Source organism: Phyllostomus discolor, chromosome 4 (assembly GCF_004126475.2).
Source record: "Phyllostomus discolor isolate MPI-MPIP mPhyDis1 chromosome 4, mPhyDis1.pri.v3, whole genome shotgun sequence".
Taxonomy (NCBI): domain Eukaryota; kingdom Metazoa; phylum Chordata; class Mammalia; order Chiroptera; family Phyllostomidae; genus Phyllostomus; species Phyllostomus discolor.
The window spans coordinates 89,984,863-90,004,123 of NC_040906.2; the positions used below are offsets into that span (position 1 = coordinate 89,984,863).

Below are 19,261 nucleotides of genomic sequence, written 5' to 3' on the forward strand. Positions count from 1 at the left end.
GCCTAACCCCTTGTCCTTCCTGGGTCTTGATGTCCCTTCCCTGGCTCAGTTTTGCCTGCCTAGCTATCTGTGGCCAAGCTTCCCCTGGGCCTCCGAGAATGCCCCATGGCAGATACAGATTTCTCCTTTCTTCTTGCTCTGGAACTGTGGACTGGTTGGACCTGAGACAAACCCCAAACACTTGTCAGCCCTGCCTTCCTCAGAGCACGAGGCCAGAAATGTTTCTGACAGGCTTAAGTACCTGCAGACTGAAGGCTCTGCCAGCCCGCCTGATGGGTGCAGCTAGAACTAGGAGGGAGAAGGAAATAGAAAAGGCCACTCCTATAACCCTTTTCCTCCCCATAGGAGATGAGTGTACTCCAGGCCTAGATCAAGTGAGATCGCCGGCCTCCCATTCCTGGCACAGGACAAGGGCTCAAATACTTCCAGACAAAATCTTTAGAAAAAGGAAGTGAGCAAGTGACATTGGGACAAAGTAAATTATTTTAAAAAACTAGATGACCAAAGACTTAAAATAATAAATGCAGTTTTTTAATTGACCTAGAGACAAAAACTACTCAGCAAGGTTAGTAACCGTTTCAGCTCCTTAATCTGTTAGAGCCATAGCCTGGACAATGTTCAAGAAGAGTGCTGATCCGTTATTTCATTCCATCAGCAGCATTAGAAAAACAGGGGATGACCATCAGTTTGGATGGAATGCATGGCTGGCAGCCATACCTAGATCCCATACTTCTTTTTCAGCTCCTCTACTTTGTCAATGTAAGCTTTCATGGCATCTTCCTTGGAAGTCCCTGTAAAGAACCAACAGACTGTTTGTCAGAGGGGCGGCATGGCAGAAAAGCAGGAGTCTCAGAGTCCTAGACAGCTCTGCTTTAACACTCTGAGGCTCGGTTTCTCACTGGTAGAGCGGGGAATCCTACTATCTACACCTCAGAGACTTGGCCAGGATTTGACTTAAAGTACTTGAGAAGCCTGGCCCACAGTGAATGCTCCACAACGCACTGAACCAAAGTGTATGGCTGTCCTGAGGCCTGCCAGTGGTCTGCTGGCCATGTGTCTCCCCTGTTGTGAGTGGTTAGCCTGAACCTCAGGAGAAAGGTTAGGCCCCCCAGACAGGCAAGAAAGCCTAAGGTGAGGAGCCATGGTGGCTTTGTCAGTCCTGCCGACTCTCATGGTTGGCTTTGCCCTACCAAGTATTTCTTTGTTGGGTTCTTAAGCTGGCAGTTAAACAGCAAAGTGAGGTACTCTCTTCTTCCCAGAGGGAAGCTACAAGAAAAGTTTTGAGAACTCTGAGCAAAAGCAGGTGGCTCTTGGAGGGGAATGAGGCAAATTTTTGCTTTTCTGCTGCTGCATAAGAGACACTGACTATATCCTTCAGAGACAGTAACACCTAGTTTCCTGGATTCCACAATGAAGGAGAGATCCTTGCTGGGAAACAAAGTGCATCTGAAGCACTAGAGAGTGCATGGGGCTTGAGGACGGTATGGAAATGCCCAATGAAAATGGAGAGTCAGATAGGTCAGATGGTATGGAACAGATAGGCATTTCTGTTCCAGTTACTTACAAATCCTATAAGTGTTTTTTATTGTATTCTGGCCCTTTTTAATTCAAGTGTTTTTCATTTGCAGGAAGACAGAGAGCTTATTCAGAAACTAGCTAGCAAGAACACAAAAGCTTGTAGGCACTTTAGTGCCAACTTTTAGGGCTTGCTGCCACAGGTGGCACGTGATTAAGTCGGAGCTGAGACACTTCTTGGCTGCTGTTGCTTAGCATATAATAGCTCCATTCACTGAGCCTACAAGTGCCAGAAGCTTGACATGCATTAGCTCATTCCTTTCTTTTTGTATGTGCCTTTCTGGCTGAAAAGGAACTGGGGAAGGTTGCTTGGGCTATGGGGTCACTGCCTGGCCTTGTGGGAGAGGAAGGTGTGAGCAAAAATCCACTTCTTATTCTGAATATATATAAAGTCCTTGTCAATATACAGCCTTCCAATCTGTTTTTCAGTGGCCTTGTCCCTGTTCCTCCTCTCCTGATAGTACAACTGCTCGGAGATGGTGCTTTTGGAAAAGGCATTAATGATATCAGGAGAAAAAGTAGGTGACCCAGTTTTTTTCCATTCTGACAGAGGTCAGACTAGTTTCTAGCATGTGCCTCATCCTCTTTGTTCTCTCCTCACCCCTTACACTCCATAATCAAGAGTATTTCATTACTGGGCTTCACAAATGAGGGAAACTGATTAGAACAGTTACCTTTTAGCTCATTCCAGGCATCCCACTTGGCCTTGCCTTTGAGGTCCAGCATCCCAGGCCGTTCTTCAAGAAGAAAAGGAAAGTCATTAGATCTCCTTCATGTTCTAATGGAAAACTCTTCAACACTCTTGCCATGAAAGCCATCTTTTATTACACCTACCCTTTTCACACTCTGTTATGAAGTTAAACAGGCCTAGGACAGTGTACAGAAATCCAAACTTAACATCCAGAGAAAGTAAGAGGAAAACTGTTCTCATTACTAGAGAGTCCTTGTCTTCTAAGTTAAGTAATTCCAATACTTCTCCCTTAAAAACCTGTATATTTTAATCAAAACAAAGCAAAAAACAAAACCAAAAACAAACCCAAACAAAAAATATGTAGTACATCCATGCACATGGCTTAAAACCCAAATGCTACCAAGGAGAATAGTATAAAGTTTCCCTCCCATCTCATATCTCTGTCCCCTGCATTGTTGTTTTCAGTTTTCTGGGTGTTCTTTTCTGTGAATTGTATGTTCATATCCTCGCCCATTTTTCTACCAATCTTTTTGATTTGTGGCAGTTTTTTTATCCCAAGAGCAAGTTTTAAGCTTTACTGTGACTTTATGCTTACACACTTGTTACCAGTTGCACTTGGGAAACACATGTACTTCTTCCCTGTGGACCTCATTTCCAGCCATGCTGAGAATGGAAACAAGGGGGACAATCACAATGCTCACAGCCTGGACCACTGTGTCAGTGGAACACCACATCCTAAGTGTTTTCAGGGATGCATTCCCAGGCTACCTGTGAGAAACTGCACCTGCAGTCATCAACCAAATCCTAGAGCAGCACATCCCAACAGCCCTTCTGCAATGATGGAAACGTAGCATTATCCAATTCAGGGGCTATTTATCTCTTGTGCAACTGAGCTCCTGGAATGGTAGTTTGTGTGAGTAAACATAGAACTTTTGACTTTATTTAATTTAAACTATTTTAGTTTAAATTTAGGTAATGACATGTGGCTAGTGGCTACTGCATTGGCCCATGAAGTCCTAGAGTGTTCTGATACCTCCCTGATCAAGAAGTGATAGATTCCCAAGCCAGTCTACCTATCCTCTTATAAAAGCAGGGCAGGACCAGTCTCTGTGAAAAACGCTACCCGGTTGAAGAGTATCTCAGCCACCATGGCCACTCTCTCTTCATTTCTCCTTTCCCTTCCTGAACAGAAAGGGGTAGGGGTGACCTTTTGTGGTGCCATGGCCACCGCTCTGAGCTCTTGCATGGACTGAATTGTGCTGTTGCCTCAGTATACACTCGAGTTTCAGGGACTTTGGGGGCAGAGTGAAAATTGGCCAAGGCAGAAAGGGCAGTATTATAGAATGTGGTATATTCAAACTATGGCTTCAAAATCTGTACCAAGATTTTTCAACAGGGAACAGTCATCAGGAAATGATGACTGTTTCAGCCAAAATGCTCTGACCTGCCCCAGGAAGCCAGCTGCTCCTTTGCTCCTGATTTCGGCTAGGCCCCACTGCCAAGTGCTCTGAGACTTTGATCTTGCCTATCTAGGGTGGAAGCAGTATGTTTTAACAAAGGTACTACTGAGCTGAGAGTTTGTGGGTCTTCTAAGCTGGGAGCCTGTGCTTCCTCCCAAGTAGATGGGGAAAGTCTTGATAATCAGTAAAGTCCTTTCAAAACTATGATTTGAATTCTGCTATCTGAGCTATCAAGAAACAATAATAGTACAGGGTCTGTAAACCAGGAACATGTCTTTGGGACCCTCTCCCAGCTTAAATCCCTGGAACATCATGAAAAATTACCATGCCCCACCCAAAGAGTAGGACCTTGGTGGTTTTGAATGAGGTTCCCACAGATTAAAGAGTTCCAGCACAAATCAAGGCTGCTGAGTTAGGTTCGATGAACAGGCGCCCTCCCAAACTCATCCCAGCATACCTGTATTTATGTCACCCACAGTTGCTTGTTTGTAGCGGCTGTAGATGAACAGCATCTCATCATCTGCTGGCTTGGTCTTGAGGTGCTTAACCTCCTCAGCAGCTTTGTCAAACTCAGCCTAAATGCCAGAGAGGGGGAGGCAGGAGTTGCAAAGGCAGTACTCCTGTAACGCAGGTGAGGAAAAACAGCGCTCCCTCAAATGCCTCCCCATTATCTACACAACAGGTCAGCTGGAAAGATTCAGCAAAACAACGATGGGAAGCACATAGGATCACTTATTTCATCAACAACTAGGTAAAGAGAGCTCTCACTATACCAGGTGTCAGGTACTGGAAATACAGTGGTGAAGGAGACAGGCTAAGACTACCTACAGTGAGAGCGTACTGGGTAGGAAAAGCAGCGTGGCCTACTGCCTGGCCACTATCAGGTCACACTGGGGAATGGCTGGGGTCCCAGTGAAGCCCTATCTGTGGATAGGGATGGCACAGGTGCTTGAAACAGCTGAGAAGGCGGCAAGTTATGAGTACAGCAGGGTCAGCGGCCTGAGTCTGTTGGGTCCCTTCCCCTGGTGTCGGTAAATCCTGTGTCGGGCTGGAGTGAGGTGAGGAGAGGAGACAAAGGTCGCTCCACACAGCTCGGTCTCGGAAAAGCGTCTACATTCAAGGAAGGGAAAAGCCTCTGGGTCACCTCTCCCCCGGCGAACCCTCCCCCTCCCGCACGCCGGACACTGGGCCCCTATTTCTCTTGACCTCCAAGCTCAGCCACCGCCTCCTTGCTTCCCCACTCTGCAAAGAGCCCCTACTCCCGTCCAGTCCTCCTTCTTGGTGGTGGACTTCGGTCCCCTTGCTCCTTCAACCCATGCGACCCTCTACGTTTAATCTTTCTACCTCAGACCCTCACTGCCCCACCGTGAAGCCTACTCGATGGGCAACTTCCTAGCAGTTACAGTTTGGATAGCGGTGTTGAGATCCCCAAACCGGAAAGTTCCGCTCGGAAGGCTCAGTCCAAAGAGCTGGGAATGAGTATAGGAGGAAAAGCGGAGCCGGAAAGACAGAGACCTTTCAGGGTTCTGGTGCCGGAGAGTCCCGACACCGGCTTCCCGCCCCACTGCACTATCGTAGTCAGGCTGGGCACACGTTATACCTGAGACATGCTGGCAGGATTACAGTGAGCTGGCGGAGGCGGACAGGAGCGGAAAGAAGTAGCTGAAGACTCGACTACCTGCACGTTTTCAAGCGCAGACGCAGGCCTTCCTAACTTGGCTCAGCGAGACAGGGACAACCAATCAGAAGCCAGTTCTACGCTAGGGCGTGGCCATTCTCTGCGGTGTAGCCAGCCTCACCCGAGCCCACGTGGGTGGGCTCGCGCACGCGCAGACTAGAGCCGAAGGGATCTCCGGGAGCAGGTGTGGACTGCGGAAGTAGGGTGCATGTGGTGGAGAAAGCGCCGTGGTCTGCACGGGGTTCTGCCCTAGCCAGTGTGGGGTGTGGTCCCTAGGGCAAAGGAGAGGGTGTGGAGGCTGAAGAGCAGAGACTTTTAAATTTGTTTCATTAAGTCCTGTGCCCGGCGGGCGCGAAGAGGCCGGAAGTTGCACCTCTGGATGTGTAACTGGGGAGTGCAAGAGGGTCTCTGGTTATCTCAGGAATGTAGAGGAGCTGCGTAGAGAATTGCGCGATGATGGGAAGCTGAACTGGTTTCCAGAAAGGCGAAGCCAGGGCCTTGTCCTCTGAGCATTTGGCATGTTTGCCCGTGGTCTTAGTTTGCCGCCCTGTTCTCCATTTGGTGCCGTAAAGTCGGGGACAGTGTCTTACGTACCCTGACTTTAACAAACTTGGCCGCGCCTGGTGCCCAGCAAACATCCCATGGTGAATAATACTTTGATTCATTCACAAATATTTACTCCACTCTTGTCAGGTAACTCGCAGTGTTCTCGGCGTTGGGGATACAGCAGAGAACAAAACAGGTAAATTCTTGCATTCCTGGAACCTATATTGGGAATAATAGTTAATGAAATAAACGATATGGAAAGTTTGTGAGGGGATAGGAAGTTGGAAGTTTCTAGTTTTACATGGGAGGGGTGGGTGGAGGGTTAAGGGAAGGCAACATTTGAGAAAGACGAAGGAGAGCAGGGAGCATTCCAGGCAGAAAGTGTAAAGGTGCCAGCAGGGAGTGAGGGAAGGGGTGAAAAGAGCTGAGGCTGAAAAGTTAAGGAGATGGCAGACTGATTAGATGATGCACAGCTTGACCCTTACAGGAACTAAGATTTTTTATTTTGAGCGAGATGGGAAGTCATAGGCTTTTGAGCAGAGGATGATGAAACTGAGGGGGGCAGGTGTTCTCCATGGGAATAGCAAGGAGCGGCACAGGTGGATGGGAGAGTTTGAGGATGATGGCTAAGAGACTAAAGGGAGAATTTCCTGGTGGTTACAAAGGAGTGGGTGAAGAGAGGGAATTGGCAGAAAATTCTCTGTAGATCTTTAAAAAGAGAGATCATTCCTTTTTAATTCCTAATTTGTGATAAGCGGACTGGACTACAAATTTCCCTGTTTACAACTGTAGGTGTTTAGAAAGAAAGGCCAGGTGGAGGCTTTCAGAAGTAATTTACTAACTTAATGTAGGTCAGACTTTATAAAATGGGAAGAAGTGGAGGTACAGTAGCATGGAACAAATCTAGTCTTCAGTCTATGAATAATTTTGAGGAAGCAAAGTCAGGCAAATTAAGACAAGTCTTGGAGTTAAGTTTGCAGAAATTACATTTGAATTGTAAGAAATGTAGTTAAAAATGAAAATTTGGAGCTATTTTTTCCCTCTGAGGCCCAGATAAAGCCTGGATTCATTTTTGTTCCATCATTAGTGCTTGCATCTTCCTTGATGGAAATTCAGATTACTGCCTGTGTGGATCAGATTTGTAGTTAACTGTATCTGCCAGTCAGTAGGTTTTAATATTAGGTTATTGTGTTTAGCATATTTGAAAAGATTAGGTACTTGTAATAATGTAATTTTAAAAATGTTCCTTAAAGCCCTGACTGGTGTGGCTTGGTGGGTTGGGCATCCTCCCGCAAACCAGAAAGGTCTCAGGTTCTATTCCTGGTCAGGGCACATGCCTGGGTTGTGGGCCAGTTCCCTGGTTGGGGGCTTGCGAGAAGCAACCAATTGATGTTTCTCTCAAGCATCAATGTTTCTCTACCTTTCTTTTTCCCTTCCTTCCCCCCTCTCTAAAAATTAATAAGTAAAACCTTAAAAAATAAAATAAAGTGTTCCTTAAAGATACGATTGAGTTTTGACTGGAGCTAAACATTGTAGAAAGCAACATTAATGTTTTATCTTGGCAGTCTCCAATTTAAGTGGGGTTGATTTGTCGGTTGCGTGTTGGGAATCTATCTCACTTTCTAAAAAAAAATTTCCACAAGGTGGTTTTGTGCCCAGATGAGTCTACAAAAGTTGCTTAAAGCAACTGAGGTATGGAACTACATAAGGATTGTGGATCCCAAGGACCAAGGTACTAAGTGACCTTGACAAGGAGGAAGAGTGTCTTTTCCTATTTATCGGGCCTACTCTGGGCCAAGTTTTGAAATACCTGAAGGTATGCTCTTTGGCCTACTTCCTGCTTCCTTCCCTCACTTATCAGTGACTCATTTTTGGAAATTGGTCACTGGGAATTGACTCCACCTATGGAAATGCTGCTTTAAGCCCTTCATTTACCACTTCTGTCCTAGGGATTGGAGTGGGAATTCAGCGTTTAACATAAAAATGGTAACAGGCCAACATCTGGGATTTAATTTTTTTTAAATTGTCACATGAGAATATGTTTATTGATTTTAGAGAGGAAAGGAGAGGGAGAGAAGGGGAGAGAGAGAGAGGGAGAGAGAAACATTGATTGGTTGTGCCTCCTGTATGAATCCCGAATGGGGATCAAACCCTCAACCAGGTATGTGCCATAACTGGGAATTGAACCCACAACCTTTTTGGTGTATGGGATGATACTCCAACCAACTGAGCCACCTGGCCAGGGCTGGGATTTAATTTTTAAAAATAAATTTTAGAGTATATTTGGAGCCAATAAATTATATGAATTTTTAATTCTGTATTTCGATTGTGTTAGAAAGGAAATTGCTCTTCATATCTGGAGAAAGTGCAAGTTCCTCAGCTCTGTTTATAGCCATGTTAGCAACTGTCACACTTTGTAATTATTTTATTTACTATTATTTTTATTTTAACTTGTTCTTCTGTCTGAGCCCACTCTACATATAAGTCAGGAAAGATAGGGATCACTGTATATTGGTCAATACCAAGCTCCAAGTGCCTGGCACTTCTTAGGCATTCAACTAATGGTAATTGAATGAAAGAAGTGCTTTTCTATGGTGAAATATATTCCTTCCGATTAGACACAAACTTGAAAACTAGCTAATTTGCTTAGAACTGAATATGAAACTATGGGCTGAAGTGTTAAGTTGGCCAAAAAGTTCGTTATATTTTTCCCCTGCCATGGCCCTAGTAGTGCTTAGTTGTCTTTAACTTCATTTGAAACAATTTTGTTAGATTGTATTGTGACGCCTGTCATATCAACATGCACTAAAAAAAACTTACCAAAATTGGTGAATTTTTGCACAGCCATTCTAATACTGAAGATGGAGAAGGTACGCAACATTTTCAGCGTATATGCTTTATTCAAGAAAGGTAAAAACGCAACAGATGCAAAAAAAGATTGTGCAGTGTATGGAGAAGGTACTGTGACTGATTGAATGTGTCAAAAGTGGTTTGCGAAGTTTCATGGTACAATTGACATTTTGGCCAAGTAATTCTTTGCTGTGGGGCTGTCTTATGCACTGGAAAATGTTTAGCAGCACCCCTGGCCTCTACCCATTAGAAGCCAGTAGCAGAAGATAGCCAACATACTCAAATTATCAAATCAATAAAGTTATTGGTGAAAATGAAAAATGTGTCTTCATTTTATGGAAAAAACTAAACGGACTTTTTGGCCAACCTGATCCATGAATTCTGGTGCAAGGACTGTGTAATTTGCCTGTGGAGATTTCCCAGCCTTGGAAACAGAACACCTGAAATGTTAAGGCAAGACAAGGAACTCCATGAGCCAGTCAGCCTAATCAACATGTCCCAATTAGTAGAGAGGCTATTGTCATAATAACAACTTGTCCTCACATTCTTGGGATACCAGCTTTGACTACTCAGTGGCTTCACTTGCTAGGTCTCAATGTAAAATCAGTTAGGCAAGATACATTAACAGTAGTGAAAACAGTTTTTGCCCAGTGGGTGTGAATAGTAATTTAATATTAGGTTTCCTGTTATCAACTAAACCTCTAATTTCTAAAAGTAACCTATCGTTAAAAAATGGACTACAGTTACAGCAAAGCTTTACCAGAAGGCAAGGGTTACAGTATTAACAAATGATGAATTCTATTCATTTAGTATTTATTTTCCAGTTTCTTGGAATGGGACTCCCAGGAAAGCTAGGAGGGGACTAGTGTGTATAAAGGGAGGGGAGGCACTTGGGAATTGCTTCTGGGAAAGGAGTGGGGAGAGGTGGGCAGATTTGGACATCTTGGTTTCATGAAGCCTGAGGAATGTAAGAACTGAGAGGGTAGGATAAGACTACAGTATAACTTTTCTCTCCTTTGTCTGTCCCTCCATCCTCTTTTTTGTATCTTTTCCTTTTCTGATAGCATAACTGTAGTGAGAGGATGCCTTAACTAGTCCCTCTGCTTTGCCATTCCCCTCTTTAGGTGTCCATATTCAGAGGAATTGCAAGTTGGGTGTAAGAGAAGAATGAGCGTGTGTATGTGTGACATGCATGTGTATGATCTCCGTTCCCCTCACCTGTTTCTGCCCAGACAACATGGTAGGGTGGTGGTTTGGCTGAGGTGAGACAGAGACCAGGGCTTGGGAGCAGGAGGTTCTGTTGGGGAAGAGTTTTATACTGGCTGGGAGTACAGAAGAAAAGACTTTCTCTAGAATTACTTAAACACAAATTTGTCATATACTGGTCAGGTGCTGCCTGTTTTATATAGAAATACTTATAATTTGGGGCAGGAATAGTGAAATACTTTATGTTATTTTGAGTTTAGTATTGCAGTTCTTGTTTATCTTCATCAGAAAGTGTCAAAAACTCTAAATCTACATTGTCTTCTTTGCCTGTTTCCTTTGTTCCTAGTTACACATGACAAGTACTTGGTAAATGCTTTGGAATTAGTTTTTAGAGGTGAATTTCCTAGTGCTTGTCAACAAGAAAATTAGAAATATTAAAATAGTTTGACAAATGCTTTGGCTGATATTTCCCATGGAGAAAAATGCTATTAAAAATTTTATTTTGAGATAATGCCATAAAACCCTAATTTTTATTTTGAGGTAATTGTAGACTCACATGCAGTTGTTAAATAACAGAGATTCTTTGTACTCTTTACCCATTTTCTCTCAGTGGTAACAGTTTACAAAACTGTAATGCCTGCCAGCATCAGTACATTGACTTTGGTATATTTAAGATACAGAACATTTTCATCAAGGATCCCTCATATTACCCTGTGATTGCCACAACCACTTCCCTCCTGCCTTTACCCCTCCTTAGCTCTTTTTTCTCAATTCTCACTTGAGGATATGTTCATTGATATATTGATTTTCAAGAGTGATTTAGGGAGAGAGAGAGAAACATCCATCAGTTGCCTTCCATATGCATCCCAACAGAAGATCAAACCCACAATCTATGTATGTGCCCTGAGAGGGGATTGAACCCACAGCCTTTGGTTGTACAGGATGACGCTCCAACCAACTTAGCCACCTGGCCAGGGCTCTCCTTAGCTCTTGGCAACCAGGAATTAGTTCTCTATTTCTATAGTTTTGTCATTTAACAATGTTATCTAAGTGAATTATTGTTTGCATCCTTTGGGATTTACTTTTTCACTCAGCATAATTCTCTGATGATTTGTCCAGGTTGTTGTGTGTTTGTTCAATAGTTTGTTCATTTTTTATCGCTGAGTAGTAATACCATCATATTACGAACTAGTTTGTTTAATCATTTACCTGTTGAAGGACATCTGTATTGTTTTCACTTTTTGGCTATTACCAGTAAAGCTGCTGCTAGTCATTTATGTAAAGATTTTAATGTGAATATATATTTTTAAAATTTAACCTGCAGTATATTTTTTCTATATCCATTTAGTCCCCTTATACCCTTCTCCCCCCAATAATCACCACACTATTGTTCATGTCCATGAGTCCTTATTCTTTTGTGCTCTATTCCTCCACCCCCTAATCTACCCTGCCCTAATGTGCCCTGACACATTAGGTGTCATCCTGTTCTCCATCTATGAGTCTGTCCACATTTCCACGTTAGTTTAGTTTGTTCATTAGATTCCACATATGAGTGAAATCATATGGTATCTCTGACTGGCTTATTTCACTTAGCATAATGTTCTCCAGCTCTACCCATATTGTCACAAAGGGTGAAATTTTCTTTTTAATGGCCCAGTAGTATTCCATTGTGTAAATGTCCCATACTTGTTTTATCCACTCATCAGCTGATGGACACTTCGGATGCTTCCATATCTTGGCGATTATAAATAACACTGCAGTGAACATAGGGGGTGCATATGTGCTTTGGAATTAGTGTTTTGGGTTTCTTCACATATATTCTCAAAGTGTGATTGTTGAGTCAAAAGGCAGATCCATTTTTAGTTTTTTGAGGTGTCTCCATACTGTTTTCCACAGTGGCTGCAGTAGTTTGCATTCGCACAAACAGTGCAAAAGGGCTCCTCTTTCTCCACATCCTCGCCAGCACTTGTTTTGTTGGTTAGTTTGTCGATGATGGCCATTCTGACAGGTGTGGTATAATATCTCATTGTGGTTTTAATTAGCATTTCTTTGATGATGAGTGATGTTGAGCATTTTTTCCTATGTCTATTGGCGATCCATATGTCCTCTTTGGAGAAATGTCTATTCAGGTCTTTTGCCTGTTTTTTAATTGGGTTGTTTGCTTTTTTGGTGTTGAATTTTCTAAGTTCTTTATAAATTTTGGATATTAACCCCTTACCAGATGTATCGATGAATATGTTCTCCCATTCTGTGGGTTGTCTTTTTATTTTCTTGATTATTTCCTTTGCTGTGCAAAAACTTTTTAGTTTGATGTAGTTCCACGTTAATTTTTTCTTTTGTTTTCCTTGCCTGGGGAGATATATCTGATAAAATAATGCTATGAGCAATGTCTGAGATTTTGCTTCTTCTAAGAAAAAGCAAACATGTTTTGCTTTTTCTAAGAAATCATGTTTTCTTCCATGATTTTTTATGGTTTTTGGGTATAACATTTAAGTTTTTGATCCATTTTGAATGTATTCTTGTGTTGGGAGGTAGTCTAGTTTCATTTTTGTGCACGTATCTGTCCAATTTTCCCAACACCATTTACTGATAAACTATCTTTAGCCCATTGCATGTGCTTGCTTCCTCTGTCAAATATTAATTGACTCTACAGGTGTGAGTTTATTTCTGGACTCTCTGTACTGTTCCATTGACCTATGTATCTGTTTTTATGCTAGTAACATGCTATTTTGATTATTATATTAGGTAGCATGATTCCTCCAACTTTGTTCTTCTTTCTCAGGATCACTGCTGCTATGTGGGGCTTTGTGGTTTCATATAAATTTTTGAAATATTTGTTCTAGTTCTGTGAAATATCTCATTGGAATCTTGATAGGAATTGCATTGAGTCTATAGATTACTTTGGGTAGCATGGACATTTTAGTGATGTTAATTCTTTCTATCCATGGGCATGGTTTGTCCTTCTACTTATTTCTATCTTCTATTTCTTTCTTCGATGTCTTATAACTTTCCGAGTACAGGTCTTGTACATTCTTGGTTAGGTTTTTTTTTTCTATGTATTTTATTCTTTTTTGAAGCAATTGTGAATGGGATTGTTTTCTTAATTTCCCTTTCTGTTAATTCATTATTGGCTTATAAAAATGCAACTGATTTTTGGATGTTAATTTTGTTTCCTGCTACTTTGCTGAATTCATTTATCAGTTCTAGTAGTTTCTTAGTGAAATCCTTGGGGTTTTCTGTGTACAGTATCATGTCATCTGTAAATAATGACAGTTTTACTTCTTCCTTTCCAATTTTGATGTTTTTTATTTCCTATTCTTGTCTGATTGCTGTAGCTAGGACTTCCTAATCTTGAGGGGAATGCTAGTAGTTTTTGCCTGTTGAGTAGGATGCTAGCAGTGGGTTTGTCATATATGGCCTTTATTATGTTCAGGTATGTTCCCTCTAATCCTACTTTGCTGAGAATTTTTATCATAAATGGGTGCTGGATTTTATCAAATGCTTTTTATGCCTATATTGATATGATCAGGTGGTTTTTATCCTTCATTTTGTTTATGTGGTGAATCATATTTATTGTTTGTGCATATTGTACCAACCTTGCTTGCATTCCTGGAATAAATCCCACTTGATCATGGTGTATGACCTTTTTGATGCATTGCTGTATTTGGTTTGGTAATATTTTGTTGAGGATTTTAGTGTCTATGATCATCAGAAATATTGGCCTATATTTTCACTCTTGATAGCTTCTTTATCTGGTTTTGGAATTAGGATAATGCTGGCCTTGTAAAATGAGTGTGGGAGGCTTATCTCCTTTTGAATTTAATGAAATAGCTTGAGAATGAGAGATACTAGTTTTTCTCAAAATATGTGGTAAAATTCACCTGTGAGGTGTTCTGGTCCAGGGTTTTTGTTTGTGGGAGTTTTTTGAGTACTGCTTCAAATTCACTAGATATAATCTGTCTATTTAGATTCTCTGATTCTTCCTGATTTAGTTTTGGAAAATTGTATGTTTCTAGGAATTTATCCATTTCATCCAGGTTATCTAGTTTGTTTTCATATAGTTGCTCATAATGTTTTCTTACAGTGCTTTGTATTTCTTTGGTGTTGGTTGTTACTTTTCCTCTTTCATTTCTGATTTTATTTATTTGGGTCCTTTCTCTTTTTTTCTTGCTGAGTCTGATTAAAGGTTTGTCAATCTTGTTAATTTTTTCAAAGAACCAGCTCTTGGATTCCTTGGTCTTCTGTATCATTTTTCAAACTATTTCATTTATTTCTGCTCTGATCATTATTATTTACTTCCTTCTACTCACTTTGGGCTTTGTGTGTTATTCTTTTTCAAGTTCCTTTAAGTGCGAAGTTAGAGTGCTTGTTTGAGCTTTTTCCTCCCCTCCCCTTTTTTCCCTTCCCCCCTCTCCCTCCTCCTCCCACTTTCCTCCTCTCCCCCTCCTCTCCTCTTTTCCTTTTCAGATAGGCCTGTAATATTATGAATTTCTCTCTTAGGATTGCTTTCCCAGAGTTCCACAGAGTTTGGATTGTTGTGTCCTCATTTTTGTTTGTTTCAAGGTATCTTTTGATTTCTTCTTTGATGCCATTGATCCATTCATTGTTAGATAACATGTTACTTAGCTTTGCATGTCTTTGCATGTTTTTCAGTATTCTTGGGATTGATTTCTAGTTTCATAGCTTTTTTGTCAGAGAAGATGCTTGATATGATTTCAGTTTTCTTAAATTTATTGGGACTTGTTTTGTGTCTTAACACGTAGTCTATTTATAAAATGTTCCATGTGTAATTAAAAAGTATGTGTATTCTGCTGCTTTGGGATGAAATGCCCTGACAATATCAATTAAATCCATTTGATCTAGTGTTTTTTTAAGGCTGCTCTGTCTCCTTGTTGATTTCTGCCTGGAAGATCTATCCATTGAAGTCAGTGGAGTGTTAAAATCCCCAACTATGACTATATTTCTGTTGATCCCTCCCTTTATGTCCATCATGATTTGCGTCACATATTTAGGTGCTCCTATTTTGGGTGCATAAGTGTTTACTAGGGTTATATCCTCTTGTTCGATTGTTCCCTTTATCATTATGTAGTGTTCTTCTTTGTCTCTTACTATAGCCTTGGTTTTTAAGTCTAGTTTGTTGCATATAAGTACTGCTACTCCAGGTTTTTTTTCCATTCCATTTGCATGAAATATCTTTTTCCATCTCTTTACTTTTAGTCTGTATATCTTTTGATCTGAGATGGTTCTCTTGAAGGCAGTATATATATATATATATATGGGTCTTGTTTTCTTACCCATTCAGCTACCCTATGTATTTTGGTTGTAACATTTAAGTCATTTACATTTAAAATGATTATTGATAGATATGTATTTAGTGCCATTTTATTGTTAGACTGTTTCCTCTGTTTTTTTTTCTTTCTCTTTTCTTCTGTTCCCTCCTCCTCAGCCTTCTCCATTTTTCTTCTCCTAAGCCCTTTAACATTTGTTGCAGTACTGAGTTGGTGTTAAAAAAACTCCATTAGCTTTTTCTTGTCTGGGAAGTAATTTATTTCATTTCTCCTTCAATTTTCAATGATAGCCTTGCTGGGCAAGGTAGCCTTGGTTGTAGATCCTTGCTTTTCATCACCTTGAATATTTCGTGCCTCTCCCTTCTGGCCTGAAATGTTTCTGTTGTAAAATTAGATGACAGTCTAATTGGTGCTGCCTTGTAGATAACTACTTGCTTTTCTCTTGTGGCTTTTATGATTTTCTCCTTGTTGTTAAGCCTTATCATTTTAATTATGGTATGTCTTTGTGTAAGCCTCTTTGGGTCCAACTTGTATGGGACTCTCTGAGCTTCCTGGACTTGCGTGTTGTTTTCTTTCACCAGATTAGGAAAGTTTTTGGTCATTGTTTTTTCAAATAGGTTTTTTTTTAAGGTTTTTTATTTGTTTATTTTTAGGGAGAGGGGAAGGGAGGGAGAAAGAGGGAGAAAAATATCAGTGTGTGGTTGCCTCTCATGCACCCCCTACTGGTGACCTGGCCCACAACCCAGGCATGTGCCCTGATTGGGAATTGAACCCACGACTCTTTGGTTCACAGGCTGGCACTCAGTCCACTGAGCCACACCAGCCATGGCTGAAATAGGTTCTCATCCCTTGTTCGCTCTTATCTCCTTGTTATTCACATGATGTGGATATTGTTACGCTTCATGTTTACCAAAATAATTCTTAAGCTTGCCTCGTTTTTAAAAATTCTTTTTTCTTTTTGCTGCTCTGTCTGGGTGTTTTTCTTCTATCTTGTCTTCTAAATCACTGATTCAGCTCTCTGCTTCATCTAACCTACCCTTTATTCCTTCCAGTGTATTATTTATTTTAGATACTGCTTTCTTTATTTTTGACTGGTCCTTTTGTATGGTTTCTATGTCTTTTCTCATGATGTTAAGTATCCTTATAATTATTACTGTAAATGCTCTATCTGATAAATTGTTTGCCTCCATTTCATCTAGTTCTTTTTGTGGAGAATTCTCTTGTTCTTGTTCTTTCATGTGGTATCTGTTTCTTTGTCTTCTCCTTTTGGCTATTTCTGTATTTTCTGCCTTAGTTTGTTAAACTAATCAGTGATAATATCATTAAGATGTAATCAGCAGCCCAGCTTAAGTACCACAGGGTGGGGGAGAGTAATTTTTTTGAGTGGGGCTGCTGCTTCTCATCAGGCTGATGCCACTTGGAGAGTAGCCCTCTGCTTAAGAAAGATGGATTCTAGAGTATGGGTAATGACTCAGCAAAGGGATCCTTTTGGCTGTTCCATCAGTTCTCTCTTCAGAGCCATCAAACCCAGACTCTCCTCAAGCAACTCTAATTCACTGTGCTTTCCTGCTGGAGCCCAGGGTAAGTGGCTGCAAATTAAATTTTGTTCGTTGACTCTTTAAGAGGCTCTCAGCATCTGCAACAGACTCTCCCTGGGAGACAGAAACCCTGCTGCTTTTCACAGCTAGGTGTTATCTGGGTTACTTTCTGGCTCTGGTGTTGTAGGCTGGGAATCCCAAATTGGGGTTTAGACACCACACTACTCAGGGGGAACACCCTTGCTGCTAAAATATCCCTCCAGAACTTCAGCTGTTGACCGTGGGAACCCAGTCAACTCTCATGTGCCTCCTCCGCACTCCCTGCCAGTAGCATGGAGAATGGTTTCTTCTGTCTGTCCTCCAGCTAGTGTTCAGTTAGTTATTCAAGATGCTTTCTCTACAATTTAATTGTAATTCCAGATTGGTTGTGGGAGGAGGTTAGTGTAGCTTCCACTTACCCCTCCATCTTCTTGGATCTCTCATGAATGTACGTTTTCATTTTTCTGGGATAAATGACCACAAATACTTTTCTGGACCATATGGCTGTCCAATGTTTGGTTTTGTAAGGAACTGTCATTGTGGCTGTACCATTTTGCATTCTTTCTAGCAGTGAATGAGAGATCCAGTTTTCCACATTCTCACCAGCATTTGGTGTTATCACTATTTTTTATTTTAAGCATTTTGATAGATGTGACATACTATGATGTGGTTTAATATCCATTTCCTAATGGCTAGTGATGTTGAATATCCTTTCATGTGCTTTTTTTGCCATCTGTATATGTATTCTGTGCAATGTCTCTCTGTGTCTTTTGCAGATGATTTGTTTTTTTTTGTTGTTGAGTTTTAAGATTTCTTTATATATTCTAGATACTAGTCCTTTGTTGGATATGTGGTTTGCAAATGTTTTCTCCCAGTTTTTAGCTAGTTTTTTCATTCTTTTAACAGTTTTTCACAGAGCGTAAGTTTTTAGTTTTCATGAAATTCTGTTTATCAGCTTTTCCTTTATGGATTGTACATTTGGTGTCAAATGAATAAATAACTCTTTGTCTTGCCTTGATCATGAAGATCATGAAGATGTTCTCCCCCCCCCCCCCCTTTGGTAAATGTTTTATGGTTTTGTGGCTTATAATTAACAATCTATTTTGAGTTATTTTTGTATAAGTTGTAAGATTTAGGTTGAGGTTCTTTTTTATTGTGCTGGATGTCAAATTACTCAACACCCATTTGTTGCAAAGTTATCAGTTGAGCATATTTATGTGGTCTTTCTCTGGCTTCTCTTTTTTATTGGTCTATGCATCTATTCCTCCACTGATACCACACAGTCCTGATTACTATAGTTATATAATGTCTTGAAATTGTGTAAATTGATTTCTCCTACTTTATTTTTCTTTTTCACAATTATTTTAGCTATTCTAGTTTCTTCACATTTCTGTATAAATTTTAGAATAATTTTGTCTATGCCTATAAAAGATTTTGCTGTGATTTTGATAGGGATTGTGGTAAATTCGTATGTTGTTTGGGGAAAATTGATATTTTTTTTACTATATTGAATCTTCCAATTTATGTGCACAGTGTATTTCTCCATTTATTTTGATCTTTGATTTTTCTCTTCTGTTTTGTAGTTTTTAGCATAGACATCCTATGCCTATTTTGTTCCATTTACACCTAAATAAATATTTAAGTGATTGCAAATGGTATTGTATTTTTAATTGTGTCCATGTGTTCATGCAAGGATATAGAAATAAACTCGTTTTTGGATGTATTTGTATGTTTTGTGATTTTGCTGAACTCACCTGTTCCAGAAGATCTTTTTTTGGTAGATTCCTTGGGATTTTCTGTGTAGATAATCATATCATCTGCAAATAGGTACAGTTTTCTTTCTGATTTTGTGTGCCTTTTATTTCCTTTTCATGTCTTATTGCACTGGCTAGACCTTGCAGCACTGTGTTGAATAGAAGTGGTGAGAGTGGCTATACTTGCCTTGTCCTGATTCTAGAAAGAAGGCATTGAGTCTTTCACCATTAAGTAAAATGTTAGCTATAGTTTTTTTTTTTAATCCTCACCTGAGGATATGTTTGTATTGATTTGAGAGAGAGAGAGAGAAACACTGATGTGAGAGAGAAACATCAGTCAGTTGCCTTCTGTACACGTCCTGACTTGGGACTGAACCTGTAGCCTAAGTACATGCCCTAACTGGGAGTCAAACCCACAACCTTTTGGTGTGTGGGATGACACTCCAACTCACTGAGCCACCCAACCATAGGGGTTTTTTTTGTAGGTGTCCTTTATCAAGTTGAGGAAGTTCTCTTCTATTCCTATTTTTCTAAGAGTTCTTATCGTGAATGAATGTTGAAATTTATCAGATGCTTTTTTGCATTGATTGATATGATTATGTGATTTTTCTTTTTTGGTCTATTAAAATGGTAGAT

At 40.6% G+C, this 19,261-nt stretch overlaps 2 protein-coding genes across 10 annotated transcripts in view; one reads left to right on the forward strand and one right to left on the reverse strand.

Moving 5' to 3' along the window:
- Positions 1–509: 509 nt before the first annotated feature.
- On the reverse strand, positions 510–5,481 carry DBI (diazepam binding inhibitor, acyl-CoA binding protein). The gene is made up of 4 exons (XM_028533486.2): positions 5,327–5,481; positions 4,184–4,301; positions 2,250–2,312; positions 510–791 (listed from the first exon to the last, which is right to left on the reverse strand). Exons 1-4 carry the CDS (start codon positions 5,333–5,335, stop codon positions 718–720), a joined length of 264 nt encoding a protein of 87 aa, XP_028389287.1. The 5' UTR covers positions 5,336–5,481; the 3' UTR covers positions 510–717.
- C4H2orf76 (chromosome 4 C2orf76 homolog) overlaps positions 5,481–19,261 on the forward strand; it is a 97,577-nt gene continuing 83,796 nt past the window's right edge. For 4 of the 9 annotated variants that reach the window (XM_036023621.1, XM_036023620.1, XM_036023627.1 and 1 more), the window contains exons 1-2: positions 5,544–5,608; positions 6,098–6,146. The gene's annotated coding sequence lies outside the window, so the exon portion shown is untranslated. The other 5 variants (XM_036023625.1, XM_036023624.1, XM_036023622.1 and 2 more) reach the window with 3 other exon arrangements.